This window comes from Bos mutus, chromosome 28 (genome assembly GCF_027580195.1).
Source record: "Bos mutus isolate GX-2022 chromosome 28, NWIPB_WYAK_1.1, whole genome shotgun sequence".
NCBI classification, from domain to species: domain Eukaryota; kingdom Metazoa; phylum Chordata; class Mammalia; order Artiodactyla; family Bovidae; genus Bos; species Bos mutus.
Window position 1 is genome coordinate 10,593,792 of NC_091644.1, and position 19,460 is coordinate 10,613,251.

The 19,460-nt window shown below is 54.4% G+C and overlaps 1 protein-coding gene across 1 annotated transcript in view; it reads left to right on the forward strand.

The window, feature by feature from the left end:
- The first annotated feature begins 5,695 nt into the window (after positions 1-5,695).
- Positions 5,696-19,460, forward strand: part of ZCCHC24 (zinc finger CCHC-type containing 24) — a 64,206-nt gene continuing 50,441 nt past the window's right edge. The window contains exons 1-2 of the mRNA XM_005899384.3: positions 5,696-6,103; positions 18,581-18,781. Coding sequence (XP_005899446.3) covers positions 5,858-6,103; positions 18,581-18,781 — 447 coding nt within the window. The 5' untranslated portion in view covers positions 5,696-5,857. The remainder of the gene's footprint in view (positions 6,104-18,580; positions 18,782-19,460) is intronic.

A 19,460-nucleotide genomic window follows, 5' to 3' on the forward strand; every position in this document is an offset into this window, starting at 1 on the left:
AGATTGTAACAGCAATTTTTTTTTTTTTTAATTTGGCTGTGTCAAGTCCTTGTTGCAGCATACTGGCTCTCTAGTTGTGGCTTGTGGGCTTAGTTGCTCCAAGGCATGTGGGGTCTTCTGGACCAGGGATCGAACCCGTGTCCCCTACATTGCAAGGAGGATTTTTAACCACTGGACCATCAGAGAAGTCCCCTGTAACAGCGGTTAAGGTAGAAAGGTGGTCACGAATCAGAGATCAAAAAGGCCTTGAATGTCATGCCTAGTGGATGTTTGGACTTTATCCACTGGGCAGCCATGGAAAGATTCTAAGGAGGCAAGGGAGACCAAGGGTCACTGGAAGGGCCACTTCAGCCACTCCCAAAGTCTCCATTAACCAGTTTCCCTTCCCTCCTTTGATATGGACAAAACATTTCCCAATATATGTACACAGTTCTGCACATACAACTCTGGGTGAGCGTCAGTCCCCATCTTCCAAACAGATGCCCCACGAGCCTAAATACATACAAATTCCAGAGCCTTTGTACCCCACACATTTCCATCACTGGTTCGCAGCGACCAAGCATCTTCTTTCCCATCCTGAAGGTCTGGGGTCTCTCCATGGGGTTGAGGTGGTTGAGACTATTGGCAAAATTTATATGGCTGTTTTGTTTTGTTTAAAGAAAAGTGGATGGGAAATTAGAAGGAGGGGAGAAAAGTCGCTGCTGCCACAGTCCCTGTGAGGAAGGCCCCATCTCTGCCCCACCATTTTTCTGAAGGCCGTTCCTTGGGGAGCACAGGGTCTGCTAGGGCTGTTCCTGTGACTTCTGGGATCAGAGATGAAGGGCCTTTTGTCATCTTGCCCTAGGTCACCTCCAGAGGGCTGGGCTGAGAACCCTCAGAGATATCCAAGCTGGTGCCCCTCACATCCACTTCACAGAATCTAGCCTTGAAACTGGGCAAGCACTCTCTGAGGGCCTTCCAAGGACCAGGGCCATCAGGTGTCCAAGTCCAGCGGAAAGGTTTTACACATGAAGAGAGGATATTCAGCTTTCCACTGTCACACAGTGAGGAACGGGGTAGATTCCAAAGGCCCTGGCACTATTGCACAGCTGCAAACCTGCATGCAATGGCCAGCTGAGTTTAAGGCTCACGGCTCCGCCCACTTTGTATGGCTCCCTTCTGGACAAGAGTTTGTAAGCGGGGCCTGGAGTGATGAGGCTGCACCTCTGGTTTTCTCATCAGAGAAACTGAACAATCATATCTGGGATTGGTGGGCACCAAACTCTAGCTGGCATTCACCAAGCCTTGGGCCCTGGCAACAAGGGAGCTGCATCCATGGGAAGAAGGATTATCTTTTGTGTGTCTGTACAAAAGTGACTTGTATACAAGATTTGAGCCCACTGGGACTGAGGGCAGCCTCTTTCTAATTCTGCACAACGTCCCCATATATGTCAGAGAGTTCTTTGGGATTGTGGATTTGCGTCAGGGATGGCAAATAGTTTTCATCTTGTGGACCAGCTCCACTCTTAGCAGCAAATCCGGAGTGCTGTGTGGAGATGGAGCCTGGAGCCCTGTCTGGGAAGGAGCGCTGCGCTCGGTGACTTCTGCCCTCAGTGGGGGATGGGGCAGTGGAGTGTGCAGGGAGAGTATTTGCCATTTTGCTATCACTGCTGTAAACTGACACCTTCTGTGTCAACACACAGCCCAAAGGAGCCCAGTGCGCAGCCCTGGCCCAGAGGAAAGGCAAACGTCAGCCTTCCCAGTGTGTATCAGCTGTTTAATTCCTGACACATGGAGTGCAGGTGGGTTCAAGAGGGTTAGGGGTTTCTTTGCATTACAAATCACCATGAGATGTTTTCTAGTGAAATAAGCAGCATCAATTTGCACAGGACTGTGAAGTCCCTTCTTCTTCCTCTGCTCATCTCTGCCAGCCTTTCAAGCCCAAATTGAAGGCTGACTCCTGTCCCTCTTCCCCCTCCCCCGCCCAAGACCCCCACCCCAGATCCTTGCTTGCTCTTCTGTCCAAAGTTCCTCCTGCTCAGAGCCCAAAGCTCTTGGTTTGAAATGCCACCAAGGAACTATCAAATCTGTTGCCTGGGCAACTTTAGGGGCAGACACTTCCCTACACTGGTCCTCCTCCTCCAAACACCATGCCAGGAAAGTTGAATATCACTCTTATTGAAATTATTAATACCACACTTCCTTCCCACATGATTGCTTATTTCCAGCTAGCAAAGCACCTTCCTGTTTGCCTCTTCGTTTGACCCTGTCAAGCACTAACTGAGAAAACTGAGGTTTACAGAGTGGACAGAGACTTGCCCAAAGCCACTCAGCCAGGTTTCTTTTCTCCAAATCCTGTCTTCTCTCTGTTGTCTCATCCTGGAGACCACAGGGTGGATGGAGTTGCCAGAAAGGGGATGGGATGTGGATCCAACCCTCATCTGAGAGTTCCCTGTGGTCCTGAGGACAGTGTAAGGGCCAGAGTGGCCATGCAGGAGACTGCCAGACCAGGGCCAAGGAAGAGAGTTAGATGTGGATTGGATTAGGAGCAGGTGGCTTAGCCCTCAGGCTTCCTGGGTGACCCTGGGCCAGTCCCTTTCCTTCTCTGGGTCAGGGTGCTTCCTTCTCTGTAACCTGAAGGCTTGAGATAGGACCTCTGACATTTTTTTAAAGTTATTTATTTTTGGCTGTACTGGGTCTTTGTTGCTTTGCATGGGCTTTCTCTAGTCACTGGGAGCAGGGCTATTCTTTGTGGTGCTCAGGCTTCTCACTGTGGTGGCCTCTCGCTGCAGAGCACAGGCTCTGAGGTGCATGGACTTCAGTAGTTGTGGCTCTTGGGCTTAGCTGCTCTTCAGCATCTGGGATCTTCCCAGACCAGGGCTTGAACCCATGTCCCCAGCACTGGCAGGCAGATTCTTATCCACTCCACCACCAGGGAAGTCCCCTCTGCCATTTTGAATGCAAGGCTTCTTAATGTGTACATGATGGGGGGTGGGGAAGCACAGAGTTTGGGCCTGGACCAGTCTTCTTATCCTGGGACCCAGGCCTCTGATACCTCTCTTGTCACTCTTACCCATCACTCTCCATCCCATGGGAAGGGTTGTCTCGGGGATATGAGGGGCCAAGTCAGCTGCTATCCAGGCAAACTGCCTGTCAGTTGCTCAAATTTATTGATCACTGACTGGGTACAGAGCCCACGTGTTGAGCAGGTGTGTTGTGGGCAAGGGGAGGGAGAAAAGTACAAAGCAAAGAAGCCATTCAGGCTTCAAAGGGGAGCCTAATCTGGCTCCCATAATCCCTCCATCCAACCATTGACCTAGCAAACATTTTTTGGATCATCTCTTATCTATGTACGGGCCCTGTGTAGGAACTATGAAGTGGGGGTGGTGGTGAAGAGAGCAGAGGCCATCAGTATGGTCACCAGGTAGGACCAGTGCCCTTGCAGCATGGAGGGTACTGCAACATCGTTCTTAGGGACAGGGGATCCCAGACCAGGTGCCTGAGACTCATAGTCTCTCTGAGGCTAAGAACCATAGCAGTAGGGTTTTGTGTGGCTAGCACTTTGGCTCTCCACATGCTCCATCATTACCTGTTTATTGCCTGGTACCTGCCTGGTCTCTAAAGCAATTTAAATTTGCAACCCATACTAGGGAAAAAATATGCACTTCAAGATAACAGGACTATCCTTGCCCAGAAGAAGAGTGGTGGGTAGAGACAGAGTTCTGGGCTAATGCTGGAAACCTTGGGGTCTCCTTTAGGCTCCCCAACTGCCTGCTTTTGGAACTGGAAGATGTGCAATTGGAAGACATCTCCTCTCTGACTAGCAGTTTTCTCTGTAAAACTTAGGGAAAGTTTAGATAGGTGGTTCTAAATCCTATCCAGCCCCTCCCCTTGGAACCTTAAAGATAGTATCAGAGTTCCAGAGATGACCCCAAATGTTACCAAAAGTAAATGGTAATAACATTTATTCCCAACAAATGTGTACTTTCTCTTTCAAGGGATAGGTTTAAAATATAAAGGGTACTATATATGTGTGTCTCTGATGATGAAAATATTAAGATTGGTATGTGTGTTATCATTTGTATTAATAATCCCAAACTGTTTGATAGACAAAATCTTTGAAAACGTAATCAAATGAGACCAAAAAAAAAAAAATCCAAGGGGTTCTTGGTTGGTGACATGGTTGGAAAGGGTGGCATTTGGTCACCACTGACGTCCTTTCACTTCCAAGCATCCACAGATGTGTGCCCATGCAGGTGGTGGGAGAAAACCTCTTGGAGGGGATACCAGAGAGCTGACCTTCATGGAATGTCTTCTGATTTTCAAGCTCAAACTGGTAAGCTCACAAATATCCCTAGAGGTAGGACAGTGACCCTCCCCATCTTACAGAAGAGAAAGGTTCATCAGCAGAGGTTAGGCGCAACGCCAAGGCCACTCATCTGGAAGGTGGCCAAGCTGGCACTTGAACGCCAGGCTGAATGGCTCCAGAACCACTGGAGGTTGGAGAGGTCACTCGCGTCCCCCTCTAGGCGCCTTGTCGCTAGGTCCCTGGCGCTGGCGCAGCGCAGGCGCCCGAAGATTACCTAAGTTTGAGAGGGTGAAGGCCTCGGGGCTTCGGAGTGTGTCGGGCGGGGCAGGGCGAGGGATGGTTGTGGAGCCCCACCCTACCCCCGCCACCCCGCGGCATACTTGAACTAGCTGGGCTGCCCTGGGGAGCAGAGTGACAGACGTCTTCCTCAGTTCCCCAAACTCATCTAGAGTCCTGGCGACCCGCAGAGGCATTGGGGTGGGCTGGGACCGCGGGTTCGGGCCGAGGAAAAGTGCAAGAAGTGAGGCGGCCGCAGAGCAGAAATAGGAGAAGAGAGAGGGGGAGGGAGGAAGGCGAGGGAAGGGGGCGGGGAGTCCTTCCTGGGGCAGGAACCCAGGCCCCCCTTGGCTAAGCAGACCCGAAAAACGATTCTGCAGATGGAAGGAATTAAGTGGGAGGGGGAGGGTCCTTTGGTGATAGTGAGAGGAGGGGGGGAGATGTGTGTGTGAGTATGTGTGTGTATGTGCGCGCGCGCGCGCGTGTCTGGGTCTGAGAGGGGAAGGGGAGAGGCAAAGACACATCAGACTAGACGAAAGTAGAAAAGACGAGAGACTGAAACAGATCCGCCGAGAAAGACGACAGACAGACGATGGACACAGGAGATGTTAGTCTGAGAGAAAGAAGAGTATGTGGAAGCTAAGAAAATAGGGGGAAAAAACAAGTGAAAATGAAATCATTGTAAAGGAGTTGGAAAGAGAGACAGCAGTGAGCCGAAAGCAGAGAGAGCCTGGACATATCAGGCCCGGGGAGCACAGAGCTCCTGCAGAGCTGGGGAGCTGGGCCGGCCACACTCAGCGGGCGGGGACTGCAACGGGACCGCCCATGGGCGGACCCTCCCCGTGCTACCTATGTAGATGAGCTCCCTTTCCCCCCTCTCACCCCGCCCCCACTACTCTATATTCAATGATACAGCCAATGGAAGGCGAGGATGGTGCCACAAGGGGCGGGGCCTCATAGAACCCCACCCCAGGAGCGGCCGCTGAAGGGGTCAGCACAGAGGCAGATAGCGGATCGCGGGGCGGGGCGGGGCGGGCGGCTCGGAGGGGGCGGGCCCAAAAGTTTCCTGCCCAACTTTCGCTGCCTCCTTCCTCCGCCCGCGCGCGCTGCGGCTGCAGTTGGGGGGAGGCGGCGGCGGCGGCTGCGGGCTGAGCGCGGGGTGCAGGCGATCGCCGTCCAGGCTCAGGCGGCGGCAGTGGGCGCAGGCTCCCCGGTGCCCGCCCCTCCGCTGGAGGGGGGGGCGCGAGCGGGCGGCCGGGGTGGGGGGCGGGGAGCCGGCACCGCCGCCGCAAAATGAGCCTGCTGTCGGCCATCGACACGAGCGCCGCCTCGGTGTACCAGCCGACCCAGCTGCTCAACTGGGTCTACCTGTCGCTGCAGGACACGCACCAGGCGAGCGCCTTCGATGCCTTCCGGCCAGAGCCGCCCGCCGGCGCCGCGCCCCCAGAGCTGGCCTTCGGCAAGGGCCGCCCAGAGCAGCTGGGCTCGCCCTTGCACTCCAGCTATCTCAACAGCTTCTTCCAGCTGCAGCGCGGAGAGGTGGGTGCCCCCGCGCGCCCCCGCCCTCCGGCGACCGCGCAGGGCCTTTTCCTATCTGCCCAGCTCTTCCTGGCTTGGCCCCGGCCCGGCTCCGTATTGCCCGGCCCTGCTTGGCTTGACTTCGCTCAGCTCTGCCAAACTCGCCTCCCGAAGTCCCCGGGGCGCCGGGAGCGCGTCACCTCCCCGCCTGAGCCCGGCCCGGAGTAGCTCTGGGGCGGGTGGAGCCCTCCTTCCCTCTCTCCCAGCCTGGGGCGCCCTGCTCCAAGGGGGCTGGGGAAGCCGACCGGGTGGGTGGGTTCCGGATTGTCTCCAGACAGCCGGGGCGCGGCTTGTGCGGGGAGCCCCTTCCAAATGTCCTTCCCACGCCCAACCCCATCCCCCCCTTGGCCACCGCTCGCTGGGACGGAGAGTGTGGATTTGCTCCGAGTTCCTCCGGAGGGCCCTGAAATCTTCTCCTCCGACTTCGGTGGTTTCCGACCTGAAGGGCACTCTGAAGAGCAGTGACTGACCCGCAGAATTTTTCTGCTGTTCTCACGCAGGGACCCCCAAATACACTCTTCAGCCGCTCGCCCTCCCCCAGCCACATAGGAAGTGGTTTTTGAGGGCTTGACCCCACAGACTGTGCTGTCCCCCGCCCTTCCAGCCTGGAAGGAAATGAAAGGGAAATCTCTTGAGCTCCTGGGAGGGGGCTCGATAGGGGGAGAGGTTCCAGCTGCCCAGTGCCTTCTCCAGAAACCTGGGCCGGCTGCCGTTGCAAAGTCTGCCTGTTGGATGGATTCAGTTACAAAGTCAGACGGGCAGCTAGATAAATACCCAGATTGCATCTTTCCCCAGCTAGATAAATACCCAGATTGCCAGGACCTCCCAGTCCCTTGGAGAGCTCTTCAGAGCCTTCCTGGATACCATCCTCTCTCCCTTCAGCTGGATTCCTCCTGGGCCCCACTCTCACTTACTCCTGCCTCATGTGAGAACCGCAGACACCCTCTGTGGCCTTCCCTCACTCTGCTTCTGGCAGCTCTCTCTGCAAAAGTGCAGAGGGAGGGGCCCGGGAAGAGGACCCACGGGAGGGGCACTTGTCTTCTAGACCAGGGCACACTGGTTAGTTTCAGGAGAGTCAGAGTCCCTTACCAGTTTGCGGGAGAAGACCTGTGTATACACCAGTGTGCTGGTGATGAGGTGGGAAAGACAGAGGGTCGCCCTTTGTGACCCCATAATGTGTTTGCCTCTGCCATTATTGACTAGGGAAGACGTGGCCATGTGAACTGCTGGCCTGAGGCCTAGAGATGGGCCGACGGCAGGACAGCAAAAAGAAGGGATGGTTGACCTGTATTGATCTGTCAGGCATAGCTGGGGGAGATGAATCTGGAAAGCACCCTTTGGTGCCAGGCGACAGCATTCATATTCCAGAACTCTTTGTAAACTGTAAAGCACTCTCTCCACCTGAGGAATTGTTCTTGGCTGGAAATCTTTCTTTCTTACAAGGGACTTTGCCTTCTCTTCAGGGAACTGGCTTCTGTGACCAGGGGCTTTGGAGGACAGTGCCTGGGTCTTGTCAGTTGTTTGCTTTCTTACCAAACATTTTTGAGCTCTGCGTGGCCCCCTGGGGATTCCACCAGAGTCCCATGGGGGCCCCAGATTAGAAGACAGATAAGATGATACTGTGTGAATGGTGGGTGATTTCATGGGGATCCTGTAGGAACCCAAAGGCAGAAGGGAGACCATGGTTCACAGATCAAGTGGGGGTCCCTAAGCAGCCTCTGCTAGCTGCTTACCTCGGTGTCCCCATTGAAGGGGCACATTCCTTTGCTAGGGCCAGTGTAGAAGGAGCTGGTAAAGGTTATCTAGAGCAATGGTGGAAAACACTCTCTCATGATCTGACTTTGGAAGAACCCTCATCTCTATCTGGGCTTCAGTTTACCTATCTGTAACATGTAATTTCTGCTGTCCTCCAGGGTGATGTGTGTGGGATTTGAGAGCTGTACAGGAGAAGATGTACCTACAGACAGGCTGAGTTGGGAGAGTAAGGAGGGGCTTCTCCTATGTTCATGAGCCAGTAGCTTCCATGCAGGGGCTGGAAGGCTGTGTCTGCTGACTTCTGGAAGACTCTCTTGGCTTCAGACTCACCCGCTCTCACCACCTCCCCCCAACCCGTTTCGCCTCCTAAACCCTCTTGAAGCCCCAGCTGTGCTTCTAGGGACAGGCCTTTCCTGCATCCAGGGCTTAGCTGGTGACCTAATATGGCTCCAAAATAGCAACTGGTTGAGAAGGCAAGAAAAAATACCCCCCACCTGAATGCCACCAAGGGGCTTGTCCGACAGGAAGCAAGTTGTATGTGGGCCTGCAGGAACTCTGCGAAGGGCCCCAGGGCCCCAGGAGCGTCACCATTCCATGCAGAGCCTGGCAGGCCCAGTGGCAGTGCCTGCGGATGTGACTTGCATGCTGACCACTGACCATGGCCTGTCTGCGCCAGTCCCCGTGCCAAGAGCCCACCCCCTCCTGCACCACCCCCAGGCTGCTCCCACCACAATAGCAGAACACCATGAATGCAGCTGGGGTTTGGGCGGGGGTGGGGGCTGAGGACATGGGGGCACAGAAGCCCATTGTGCCCCTAGAACCTCAGCTCTGGAAGCTGAAGATAAGCCAAGGGTTCTGAGTGGAGCATTGGCTCCGGGAGCAGAGAGGGAGATGGTGGAGTTCATGGGCAAGTTCAGAAACTGGCACCAGGGGGTGGTTGCTTGTGGGGGTTTTCTCGGCTTCTTAGTGTGGTAAGCCTGCCAGGCCAAAGCACACACAGGTACTTGGTGCAGTTCTTAAAAAGGCCTCTGGGTACAGAAACTAGACCCTGTGAATGAACCCCTGTTTCAACCCTGATCTGTGGCAACAACTATTAATGTATGTCTTTGGAGGGAAATTTGTGAGGCCCTTGGCTATGCCCTTCCTCTCTTTCTCCGGGTACCCGAGGAAGGCAGGTCTTAGAGGCAGCTGGGGTTGGTGGCATGAGGGTGGGGGGTCTTCCCTGCCAGGTTTTGTTTGGAATTTAAATTCACAGCAGTGTGGAGGCTGTGGGACTCCACCTGCAGAAAAGTAGAGTTACCCTCATGTTGAGAATTAGTGCTTAAGCACCTCCGAGTGATGCCAAGAGCCCCTCCTGGGTAGCTCCTCCACCCTCTTAGGGAGACAGAGCTGTCCCATTCCAGGTCAGATGTTTAGGGCAGCTGTTTTCTTTTCCTCTTCCTCCAGGGCCAGATGTGGCTTGAAGATGTGGCTCAGCTGTCAAGTGATGCTCTGTGGAGGTTGAGGGGACGGGCTTTGGAGTCAAATACATTTGGGGAACACAGCCTAGTATCCTTCCCTTGGAGACACATACTGCCCACTAACACAGTAAAGGCTCTGAGAAGTCCTGCAGGACAGAGCCTGCTAACCTTTCCTCAACCCGACATTCTTCTGAATACCTCCAAGTTCAGGGCGTGCTCCATCAAAGCAGACCTCTTCCTTGTTGGATATTTTCAACCCTTGGGAGGCTCTTCCTGCAGCTGTTAACCCAGATGCCCTCCTGGGTCCTAGTGCTATCTTCGTAGCACCGAGGACACCCTCCTCTTTGCCTCTCTGGTCTCACTGGAGATTTGAGAACAGCAGTAAGGGTCTCATGAGGCTTACCAGACAGGGCTTCAGGCTCCTACACACATGAGGCTGTTAGAACCCTTTGAGGGGGTAACCACAGTGTCCTGATTTAAAAGGTCCTAGGTATTGACACCCACTCCCGATACTCTTGCCTGGAAAATCCCATGGATGGAGGAGCCTAGTAGGCTGCAGTCCATGGGGTTGCTAAGAGTCGGACACGACTGAGCGACTTCACTTTCACCTTTCACTTTCATGCATTGGAGCAGGACATGGCAACCCACTCCAGTGTACTTGCCTGGAGAATCCCAGGGACGGGGGAGCCTGGTGGGCTTCCGTCTATGGGGTCGCACAGAGTCGGACAGAACTGAAGCGACTTAGCAGCAGCAGCAGGTATTGACAGTCTTCTGAAGGTTTGGAACTTTTTTGGAACTTTTGCTGTCCGTTCGTGCATCTGAGCCGAGGCGCTGCCCGACTGGCATGGATGTGTAGAACAAAGCCACCTATTTGTTGAAGGTGGGAGTTTGCCTAACGGGTTGAATGGGCTTCAGGAGCTGAGGTTTGTTCCCAGGAGCCTTTGTGGTCTGTGTGAAGTGGTGGGGGGCAGCCCCAGGGCCTGGGAGGAACAGCCGTTCCAGCCCAGCTGGGAGCTTGGGAAGCTGCCCGGCTCCCTCTGGCCAGCCCTGGAAAGCTGAGCTCTGACTCAGACAAGGGAGACCGTCGTTCGAGGGCCTGTTGGCCGAGATGGCATGACCCTCCCTCCGTCAGATTCAGTTGACAGGGCGGGCCTAGACTCGGAGGGAGACCACACCTCATGGACCTTCTGAGTCAGGTGGAAGGGAGGAAAGCAGGCAGCATTAGTAATAGGGAATTAGCAGTGACAGAAAGTCAGGCGCGGTCAGCACCAAGAGAAAGACTCTGCGGAGAAGCGTCCCTTACTTTGGGAGGTGGTGCTTTATTCTAGGCATCTTTTCTTCATGGCCCCATTTTACAGAAGAGAAAATAGAGGCCTGATTAGTAACTCAGCAAGTCAGTGGCAGAGCTCGACCTAGAAGTCTCCTCCATCCTGACTACAGCTGTCCCATTGGCTTGCCTTGCTGGTGCGGGTGGCATTCACCTGGATCGTGCCCTGGGTGCCAGTATGGGGCATGCATTAACCAGGGTGCTCTGTCAGGCTTCAGTGCCTCACTTGCTTTGTCCCCAATCCCAAACCTTCTGAGGAGTGGCAGGCATTGCTCATGGGTCCTGGGTTTTCTGTCATGTCCTTGCTCCAGCCTGGGACTCTGTGGGGCATGAGTGCAAGGGTGGCCTGGCTTGGGGGAGGCAGAGGAGATGGACACCGAGGACTTCCTAGCACTCCTGTCTCGTAGCACCCACTGGGTGCAGCATCTCCATTATGCACATGGGGAAACTAAGGCTCTTCAAGAGGAGGAAGATAAAGTCAGGGAATCAGTTGAGGATCAGGGCTCCAGGGTGTGTCTCAGGGTGCTTGGTCTCTTGTGTGTATGTGTGGGGGTGGTGGTGGCTGTGATGTATAATTTTTATCCCACCCTCCTCTGGCCATGTAGATTCACTTGAGGTTTCTGAAAACACTAAGCACCAAGCTTTCACTCTAAGCTTTTGCACTTGCTGTTGCTTCTACTGCTTCTAATGCTGCGGACTGTCCTTGTATAACTGACAGATTCCAACTTACTTCTTTATGGCCCCAGAGGATGTCTCTTCTCTGAAGGCTTTACCTGAATACCATGGGGAACACACCTCCCTCCTTCCACGTCCCGTGACAGAGAAATGGTGCATGCTTCTGGTAAAGCATGTCTGAACAGTCGGTATTGCTGTCAGCACTCTGAGAATAGGAATCCTGTCATATTTCATTTGGTAATCCCAGCATCCGATGCCTGGTCAGTGTCTGGGACAGACTAGGTGCTCAGTTGACATTCGCTAGGTGGATGGGTGGATGGATGACTTGGACTCTCTCCTCCTCTTCCTTCCCCAGACTTGTGACTAGGGAACACTTTCCTCAGCCTCTTAGCCTTTTGTTTTATCTCACAGAAGAAGTGTTTATGAATTGCTTGATAAATTTTGAAGAGCTGATGTGGGAGTCATGAAACCCCATGCCTAGAGGTGTCCCAGCAGAAGTTTAGGTGTGTGAAGTGTTCTTGACCTTCTTTGGCTGTGGGCCTCTTTGAGAATCTGAAAGCAGCTCAAGTTCCTCTCCTCAGTGCAATGCACACAGCACACCTGTCCATGCACATACAACTTGCATTTGCACATGATTTCAGGGGGATCATGTGGACAGTGGACCTCAAATCCAGGCCCCTTGCTGTAGAGGCTGCAAGCCTTGGTGGTGCCCCAGACTGTCTAACTATTAGGGACCGTCTAGTCCTCCGATTCTCAGATCCATGCTTTCTGCTTTCATTCAATGCATTTGGTCTAGAAGCAAGAGCCAGTGCCTATGCTTGAGCTGGGGAGCTGGGCAGCAGGCACGTGGCTATGAAATGTGAACCCCTGCCAGGTGAGTGGTGACCTGCAGGGGAACAGGAGAGACTAAGTGGGGAGGGGCACCCTCCCCTGGGTCTGTTCCACTCCATCTTGCTGTCACTGTGCTTCTCCATCCCTTGGTCCTTTCTTTTCCCATTTCTCTTTCCCAACTCCCCTTACCAAGAAGAACACAGCCTTCTTATTGAAATCTGAATCTCCCATCAAGTTCTGGCTGTATCCAGGGGGCTGTGTTTTGTACACCCCCGGTGAATGGACTTCCAGGAGGCAATGGTGCCCTTAGGGGGTCCTGAGTAGAGGGTTGCTGCATCTGTCCTGGTCAGCACTGCTGCATTCTTGGCCCACAGGTCATCTTCAGACCTTGGAAATAGGAGCAGAACTGGGGTCTAACCACAGCTGGGGAAACCCTTGGTCTGACTTCACTTTCCCATTGGCCCACTCCATCCTTGGCCATGGCTGTCTCCTATCCCTGAGCCCAGCCCATATCCACCCCTGCTTTCTGTATAGAATGTATGTGTGTATGTGAGCATGTGTATGTATCTGACCCCAGGGGCTGGAGCCCCAGATAGACCCTAGGGGTGAAAAAGTGCAGATCTCCTTGGAGAAGGGGTGGAGTCATTTGTGAGATGAATGGTTTCTTGTTCCAAAGAGAGGAGTGTGGGCGTGCGTGTGTGTGCGTGTGTGTGTGTAGCAGTGTGGACAGGGATGGCTTTGGGGATAAGGACGCGGTTGCTCAGCTGCTGGAAGAACGGAAGAGCCCCACGGAGCTGGGACCTAGGGGCAGAGGGCGCCTCCTCTCAGGCCTTCTCAGGCCCCGGGCGCAGCGGACTCCGCATTTGCTCTGCACAGAGCTTACCTGTGGTGCCGCGCCCACCTCTGCCAGCTGTCCCCTCTTCTCTTCTTGCACCCATCTCGTCTTCTTCTTGGCTGCCCTCAGAAGCTCCTGCCCACCTGCCTCGACTCCTGCCTGCCTCTCCCACTGTGCCCTCTTTCTGTCCTGGGGATGGTGGCCGAAAGGAAGCACAGTTGGTCAGGTTGACTTGGGCTTGAAAATCTCTCCTTGTGTACCCTCAGCAGAACCACAAACCCTGGGGCCCGAGCCCCTCACACAACCCAGAGAAGCTGGTACTCTGTCTTACCAGGCCTGAGGGGCTTGGCAGTGTGGAGTCACAGGGCCTCTGTGCCAAGGAGGGTGGTCCTTGCCAGGTGGCTCCCCTTCCTGTCGGGGAAGACAAGCCTTGGAGGCCATTCGGGAGCTGAAATGTAAAACAGGCCAGCAGATCGGGCTGCGAAGCTCCTCTCAGACACGTGCTGCTTGTGTTTCCTTGGGAAGTTACTCAGCCTCGTTGAGCCTCAGTTCCCAGTTCTATAAACCGGCCAGACAAGGCCCATCCGAACAGTGTTCTTGGCAGGTATGAGTCTAAGAGAGGGGAAGGATCCAGTCGAGTATGTGACACAAGTGGGCTCGGAATAAACCGTAGTTCTTCCCATCTAACTTTCCCCAACAGTCGAGCCAGAACCTTGGAGAAGTTCCAGCCATGGACAGGAATCTGATGCTTTGTTCCCTGCATGTGGCTTAAGGATCCCACACTTCCTGCTCGCTGCTGGGGTCACTGACCCGGGGAGGAAGGAGGTGGTCTCCTCCCCAAGGCTGTTCATTTGGGCCTAGATGACCCAGAGCCATACTCTAGTGGGGCTGCCCTCACCCCCCAGCCAGAGCAGCAAACTGGGGTGAGAGCACCCTCCGACTTAGTCCATGGGACCTCAGAGACCCTGAGCTAAATCCTTCAAGGTATTAGAGCATCCATACCCCCATCTGTCAAATGGAGCCCTCTTCCTGCCTGTGACTGTCTATATGCAGGACTATCAGGGGCTTAAAGAACACTGGAGTCTGGTCTCTGGGGCAGTGGAAGATAGTAGAATCTTTGCCTTTGGGGATGTTCTGCCCTATGGAGAGATGAAGAGGTATCTCTGTATAAAGAGATGAGAGACAGACTTCAGAGCTCCTTCAGGCCAGGGCAGGGGAGTCCGCATCCCAGCCCGCAGCACAAGGCTATGGTCAGGAGGCCTGGAAGGTCTCTGGAGGGGGCTGGGCCTCTGTAGCCAGTGGGACCTCAGGAGCACCTGAACCGGTGGTTTTCACACTGTCCCTTGGAGCCCAGGCCTGAGCAAGAAGAAGGGGTGGTTTCTTGGCCATATCACTGGAGTCAGAACCAGGTCAAGAACCAGATCCTGGAGGGTTTGGATCCAGGGTGGGCATCCCAGGGGTGGACAGCAAGTGCAGGCCTGGAGGGAGAAAAGCAGTGGCCAGTGGGACACCGAGGGGAGTAGCCTCGCTGTTGTAGAATTAGGGGCTGACTGATGAAGGGAAGCCCTGCCCAGCCTTGCCCTCCAGCCATGAGCGGCAGGACTTGGGAGAGGTGGTGCCTTGTGAATGAAGTGCCCTCTTGTGTACCATGCTCTGGGGACATCTTTCAGTACCTGAGTGTCTGGACCTTAAAAAAGCAGGCCTGCAGAGATCCTAAAGTTTGCCCTCCTTCCCTGCTCCCTGTTACATGTGGGGAATCCAAAAGCCCGGGACCCAGCTCCATGGGCAGAGGGGAGGGAGCTCTGCATGTCCTGGCCTCTGCTCCAATCAGTCCCCACAGGCCATGGAAACGGCTGAGAGACCGGCTTGCCTTTTACCTCCATGGGCCGAGCTCCTCAGGGCTTCAGAGAGGAAACAGCTTGCCGCCCCACCCGCCCCTCCAGCCAGCCGGCAAGCAGAACTCCTGGCCCTTAGGCCTGGCTGCGTGCCCTGGTCTGTGCCCCTGGCCTCACTTTCTCTATCGTGACTTCAGAATGAGGTTGGGTCGGCTGGCTGCTCCTTCCTTTCATCTTTTCCTGGTGTCGTCTTGAATTGGGACTGGGGAAGGCCGTTGGAGCAGCTGTGAGGGCCAGGCCAGTGTACACTGGATGGGGAGAGGCAGCGGGGAGGGGAGCCCTGGCCCCGCTCCTCTGACCCACAGCTGCCTGTGTGACCCTCCTGAGGGACAAAGCCATGACCTTCCTGAGGCGGTGGGAGGGGTGTCAAGCTGCCAGGGGGAGGACAGCCTACTCAGAGGCCTCTGCCTGCCCAGGGATACCCGCGGGGCTGCCCGTGGGCAGGGGTGTGTGGCCACAAGATGGGGGAGAGGTTTTTCAGGGTATAATTAGTGCAGTTTCTGGCACCCACCAAACTTCCCCTTCCTCTTGACAATTTGCTGCCAAAACAGCCCTGATTCCTGTGGACTTGCTTAAATCTTATCCAGAAAAAAAAAAAAAAAGAAAAGAAAAAAGGAAAGAAAGAAAAAAAAAATAATAAGAGGGTTGTTATTTGTGAAATTGCATTTCCCAGTCATGAGAATGAGTCACACCATTTGGAACTTCAAGTCTCTTGTTTGGATGAACTTTTCTCTGGGAGGCTGGGGCGACACTGCCCTCCCCCAGACCAGTTTGGATGGGGAGAGGCCTAGAGACAAGCTAAGGAGAAACCTTGATGGTTGGAAAGTCCCAAGGTTGGTGCTCCCAAGGCCAGGTAGGGCTAGGAAGGTTGTACCTTCCATGGAAGATTGAAAAATGCTGACTTGGGCTTAGGGGTGAAGGGGGTGTGGCGAGTTAGTGTTTAATGGGGACAGAGTTTCAGTTTGGAATGACGAAAGATTTCTGGAGATGGATGGTGGTGATGTTTGCCCTATAAATAATGTGAATGTGCTTAGTGCCATTGAGCTGCACGCTTAAACATCGTTAAAAGGATAGGTTTTTACGTAACATATATTCTACCACAGTGAAGCAAAGCAGATTCTGGGCCTTCAGTCCCTGGTGGCTGCTTTGATAGGTCTCAGGTGGGACCCAGAAAAACTGTATTGGTTAAAAGTTTCCCAGGTCATTCAAAGAAGTTTGAACACACTGATCTAATCTGTAAAATGGGGACAGTGACTCATAGAGCTGTGGTGAGCCTTAGTTATCTTAACACACGTAAAGCTTCCAGCGCCAGGGACATTGAAGTGCTCAGTTTGTGTGACTAATATCATCTAATCCCACTTCCGCTGGGACTCTCCCCACATCCCTTAAGGTTGTCCGGTCTTGGCTCGCGTACCGCTCCCCCAAGGATGGGGGACCCTCTGCCTTTCAGAGAGCTGGAAAGTTGCCCTCAGACTGGATGCAGGTTCGTGTGGGATCTTCCACAGTGGCCCTGTGCAGTGGTAGAGCAGAGATTTGTGACCCCATGAATTATATAGTCCGTGGAATTCTCTAGGCCAGAATACTGGAGTGGGTAGCCTTTCCCTTCTCCAGGGGATCTTCCCAACCCTGGGATTGAACCCAGGTCTCCCGCATGGCAGGTGGATTCTTTGCCAGCTGAGCCACCAGGGAAGCCCAAGATGTCATCAGGAGCCTTTAAGTTCAGTGCAGAGTCACTGAGGACTGACTGTGTGTTGGGCCTGAGCTGCCCTGGTTGTCGTGTCTCTGTCTTTCCTTCCAGATCCCAGAGAGAAAAGAGGCCCAGAGAGGGAAAGGGCTGGGCCAGGGTCGAAGAGCAGGGTGTCCAGAGAGCCAAGAAGAGTGAGGGCTGTGTCCTCCAGGGAAGTGCCGGACCTCCAGAGGCATACATGTGCTAGGTGTGGGCTCCGTCCTGGCTGGAGGAGGGGTGTCTTGACTCCCTGGGACGAGCTCTCAGCTTACTCCCCTCCCTTCCTACACTGAGGGGATCCAGAGAAAGAACTGTCCCCACTGGTGTGCGCAAGAACTGGAGCCTAGTAAGCCTGAGCCTCGTGCCCAGGTTTGCCATCAGCCCCTGGGGAAGCTACCTCTTTCTAGCCTTGGCCTGGCCCCAGGAGAAGGGTCTCACGGCCATTCCCTGCCAGCCTCACAGCAGGCCCCACCTTTGCTGAATTCCAGTGTGCCTGGCCGCCCAGAGCCCGTGACTCCTATAAATAGAGGCTGTATACACCAAGAGGGGGCCTGGGCCGCGTCTGCTTTGAAGCCAGGCAAGACATCTGGTTCCTGTCAACTGGAGGTGGGAGAGGTGAGAGAGGTGGGCCGTTTCCTCCCCGGGCTTCCAGAGAGCTGGCCCAGGCTGGGCTGAGGGCTCCCCGGACACACCGTGCACAAGCTCGGGCTGCAGGAGACCAGGCAAAGTGCCGAACGTCAGTCTCCTCTTCTGAACAGTGGAAAACGAGACTGCGAGCTGATCACCCCACCAGCACACGGCAGAGTTCGGGCTCTAGCAGGTGGCTTTCTGCTGCTTGTCTTACGTCCTGGCAGCGTGTAAAGAACTAATGATCACCATCATCACCATCATCCTATACTGAGCACTTCCCCAGTGCCAGGCAGGAAATAAAGGGTTATGTATGCCTCCTAGAAACCCTTGGAGGTAGCTGTCATCAATCCTGTTTACTGGATGGGGTCACTGGGGTCCCGAGTGGTTCACTGGCTTGTCCATGGATGCACAACTCGAGTTGGGATTTGAACATGGGTTCCAGGAAGCCAGAGCCCACAGGTGACTAAAGAGTCGGTATGAAACTAGGAATAAAACCACCATATGACCCAGCAATCCCACTCCTAGGCATATACCCTGAGGAAACGAAAATTGAAAAAGACACACATATCCCAGTGTTCATTGCAGCACTATTTGCAATAGCTAGAACATGGAAGCAACCTAGATGTCCATCGACAGATGAATGGATAAAGAAGTGGTGGTACATATACATGTTGGAATACTACTCAGCCATAAAAAGGAACACATTTGAGTCAGTTCTAATGAGGTGCATGAACCTAGAACCTATTATACAGAGTGAAGTAAGTCAGAAAGAGAAAGATAAATATCGTATTCTAACGCATATATACGGAATCTAGAAAAATGGTACTGAAGAATTTATTTGCAGGGCAGCAATGGAGAAACAGACATAGAGAACAGACTTATGGCCATGGGGAGAGGGGAGGAGAGGGGGTGAGATGTATGGAAAGAGTAACATGGAAACTTACATTACCGTATGTAAAATAGATAGCCAATGGGAATTTGCTGTATGGCTCAGGAAACTCAAACAGGGGCTCTGTATCAACCTGGAGGGGTGGCATGGGGAGAGAGACGGGAAGGAGGTTCAGAAGGGAGGGGATATATGTATACCTATGGCTGATTCGTGTTGAGATTTGATGGAAAGCAACAAAATTCTGTAAAGCAATTATCCTTCAATAAAAAATAAAAAAGAAAAGATCAGGGAAGGCAAAAAAAAACAATCGGTATGAATTTGTGTGTGTGTGTCCGAGCCTGTGGAAGTGCCCACGAGGCCATGGCTGCACTGGTGGCCAGGCCTGCAGCGTGCTCACAGCCTCTGTCCCCCCCAGGCACTGAGCAGCAGCGTGTACAAGAGCGCCTCACCCTACGGCTCCCTCAACAACATTGCCGACGGCCTCAGCTCCCTCACGGAGCATTTCTCCGACCTGACCCTGGCCTCCGAGACCCGCAAGCCCAGCAAGCGGCCCCCACCCAACTACCTGTGCCACCTGTGCTTCAACAAAGGACACTACATCAAGGACTGCCCCCAGGTAAGGCAGCCCGGCCCCGGCGGCGGCTCAGGGCCCTGGCTGGCCTGTGGACCAGCCTCCGTGGGCGGAGGAGGCGAAACAGCTCGCCGGGGCCCCTTCCTCCAGCACCTCGCCCCGTGATCACTGGCCGCCACTTCTTTGTCCCCTCTGGTTTTCCTGAGGCAGGCTAGCTGGTGTGGATGGGACAGAGCCCCAGCTTGGGCCTGCACTGGCCAGTCAGCAGTCTGGGAGAGGCACCCCAGAGTGAGATTCTGAGCCTTCGAGTCTCCCCTCACCCCACCCCAGTCTTCCTGCCAAGGTGGGTCCTGTTACCATCGGGCAGGAGGGGCCAACGGCTTCCTCACGGCTCTCCTGAGAGCCCATCACCTCCCACTCACAGGGAAGGAATGTGGGCTCCTGGCCAGGAACCCAGATGTGCGCCCCCTCCCCCAGACCCCACCTCTGCCTGCTCTGCAGCCTGCAGCCTGTGAAGGGGAGGGGTGCCCCCAGGATAGGTCTGGGTGAAAGCCTCAGGCAGGGGCTTCCCAGGTGGCTCAGTGGTAAAGAATCTGCCTGCATTGCAGGAGACGCAGGAGACACTGGTTCGATCCCTGGGTCAGGAAGATCCTCTGGAGGAGGAAATGGCAACCCACTGCAGTATTCTTGCAGGGAAAATCCCATGGACAGAGAATCCCATGGG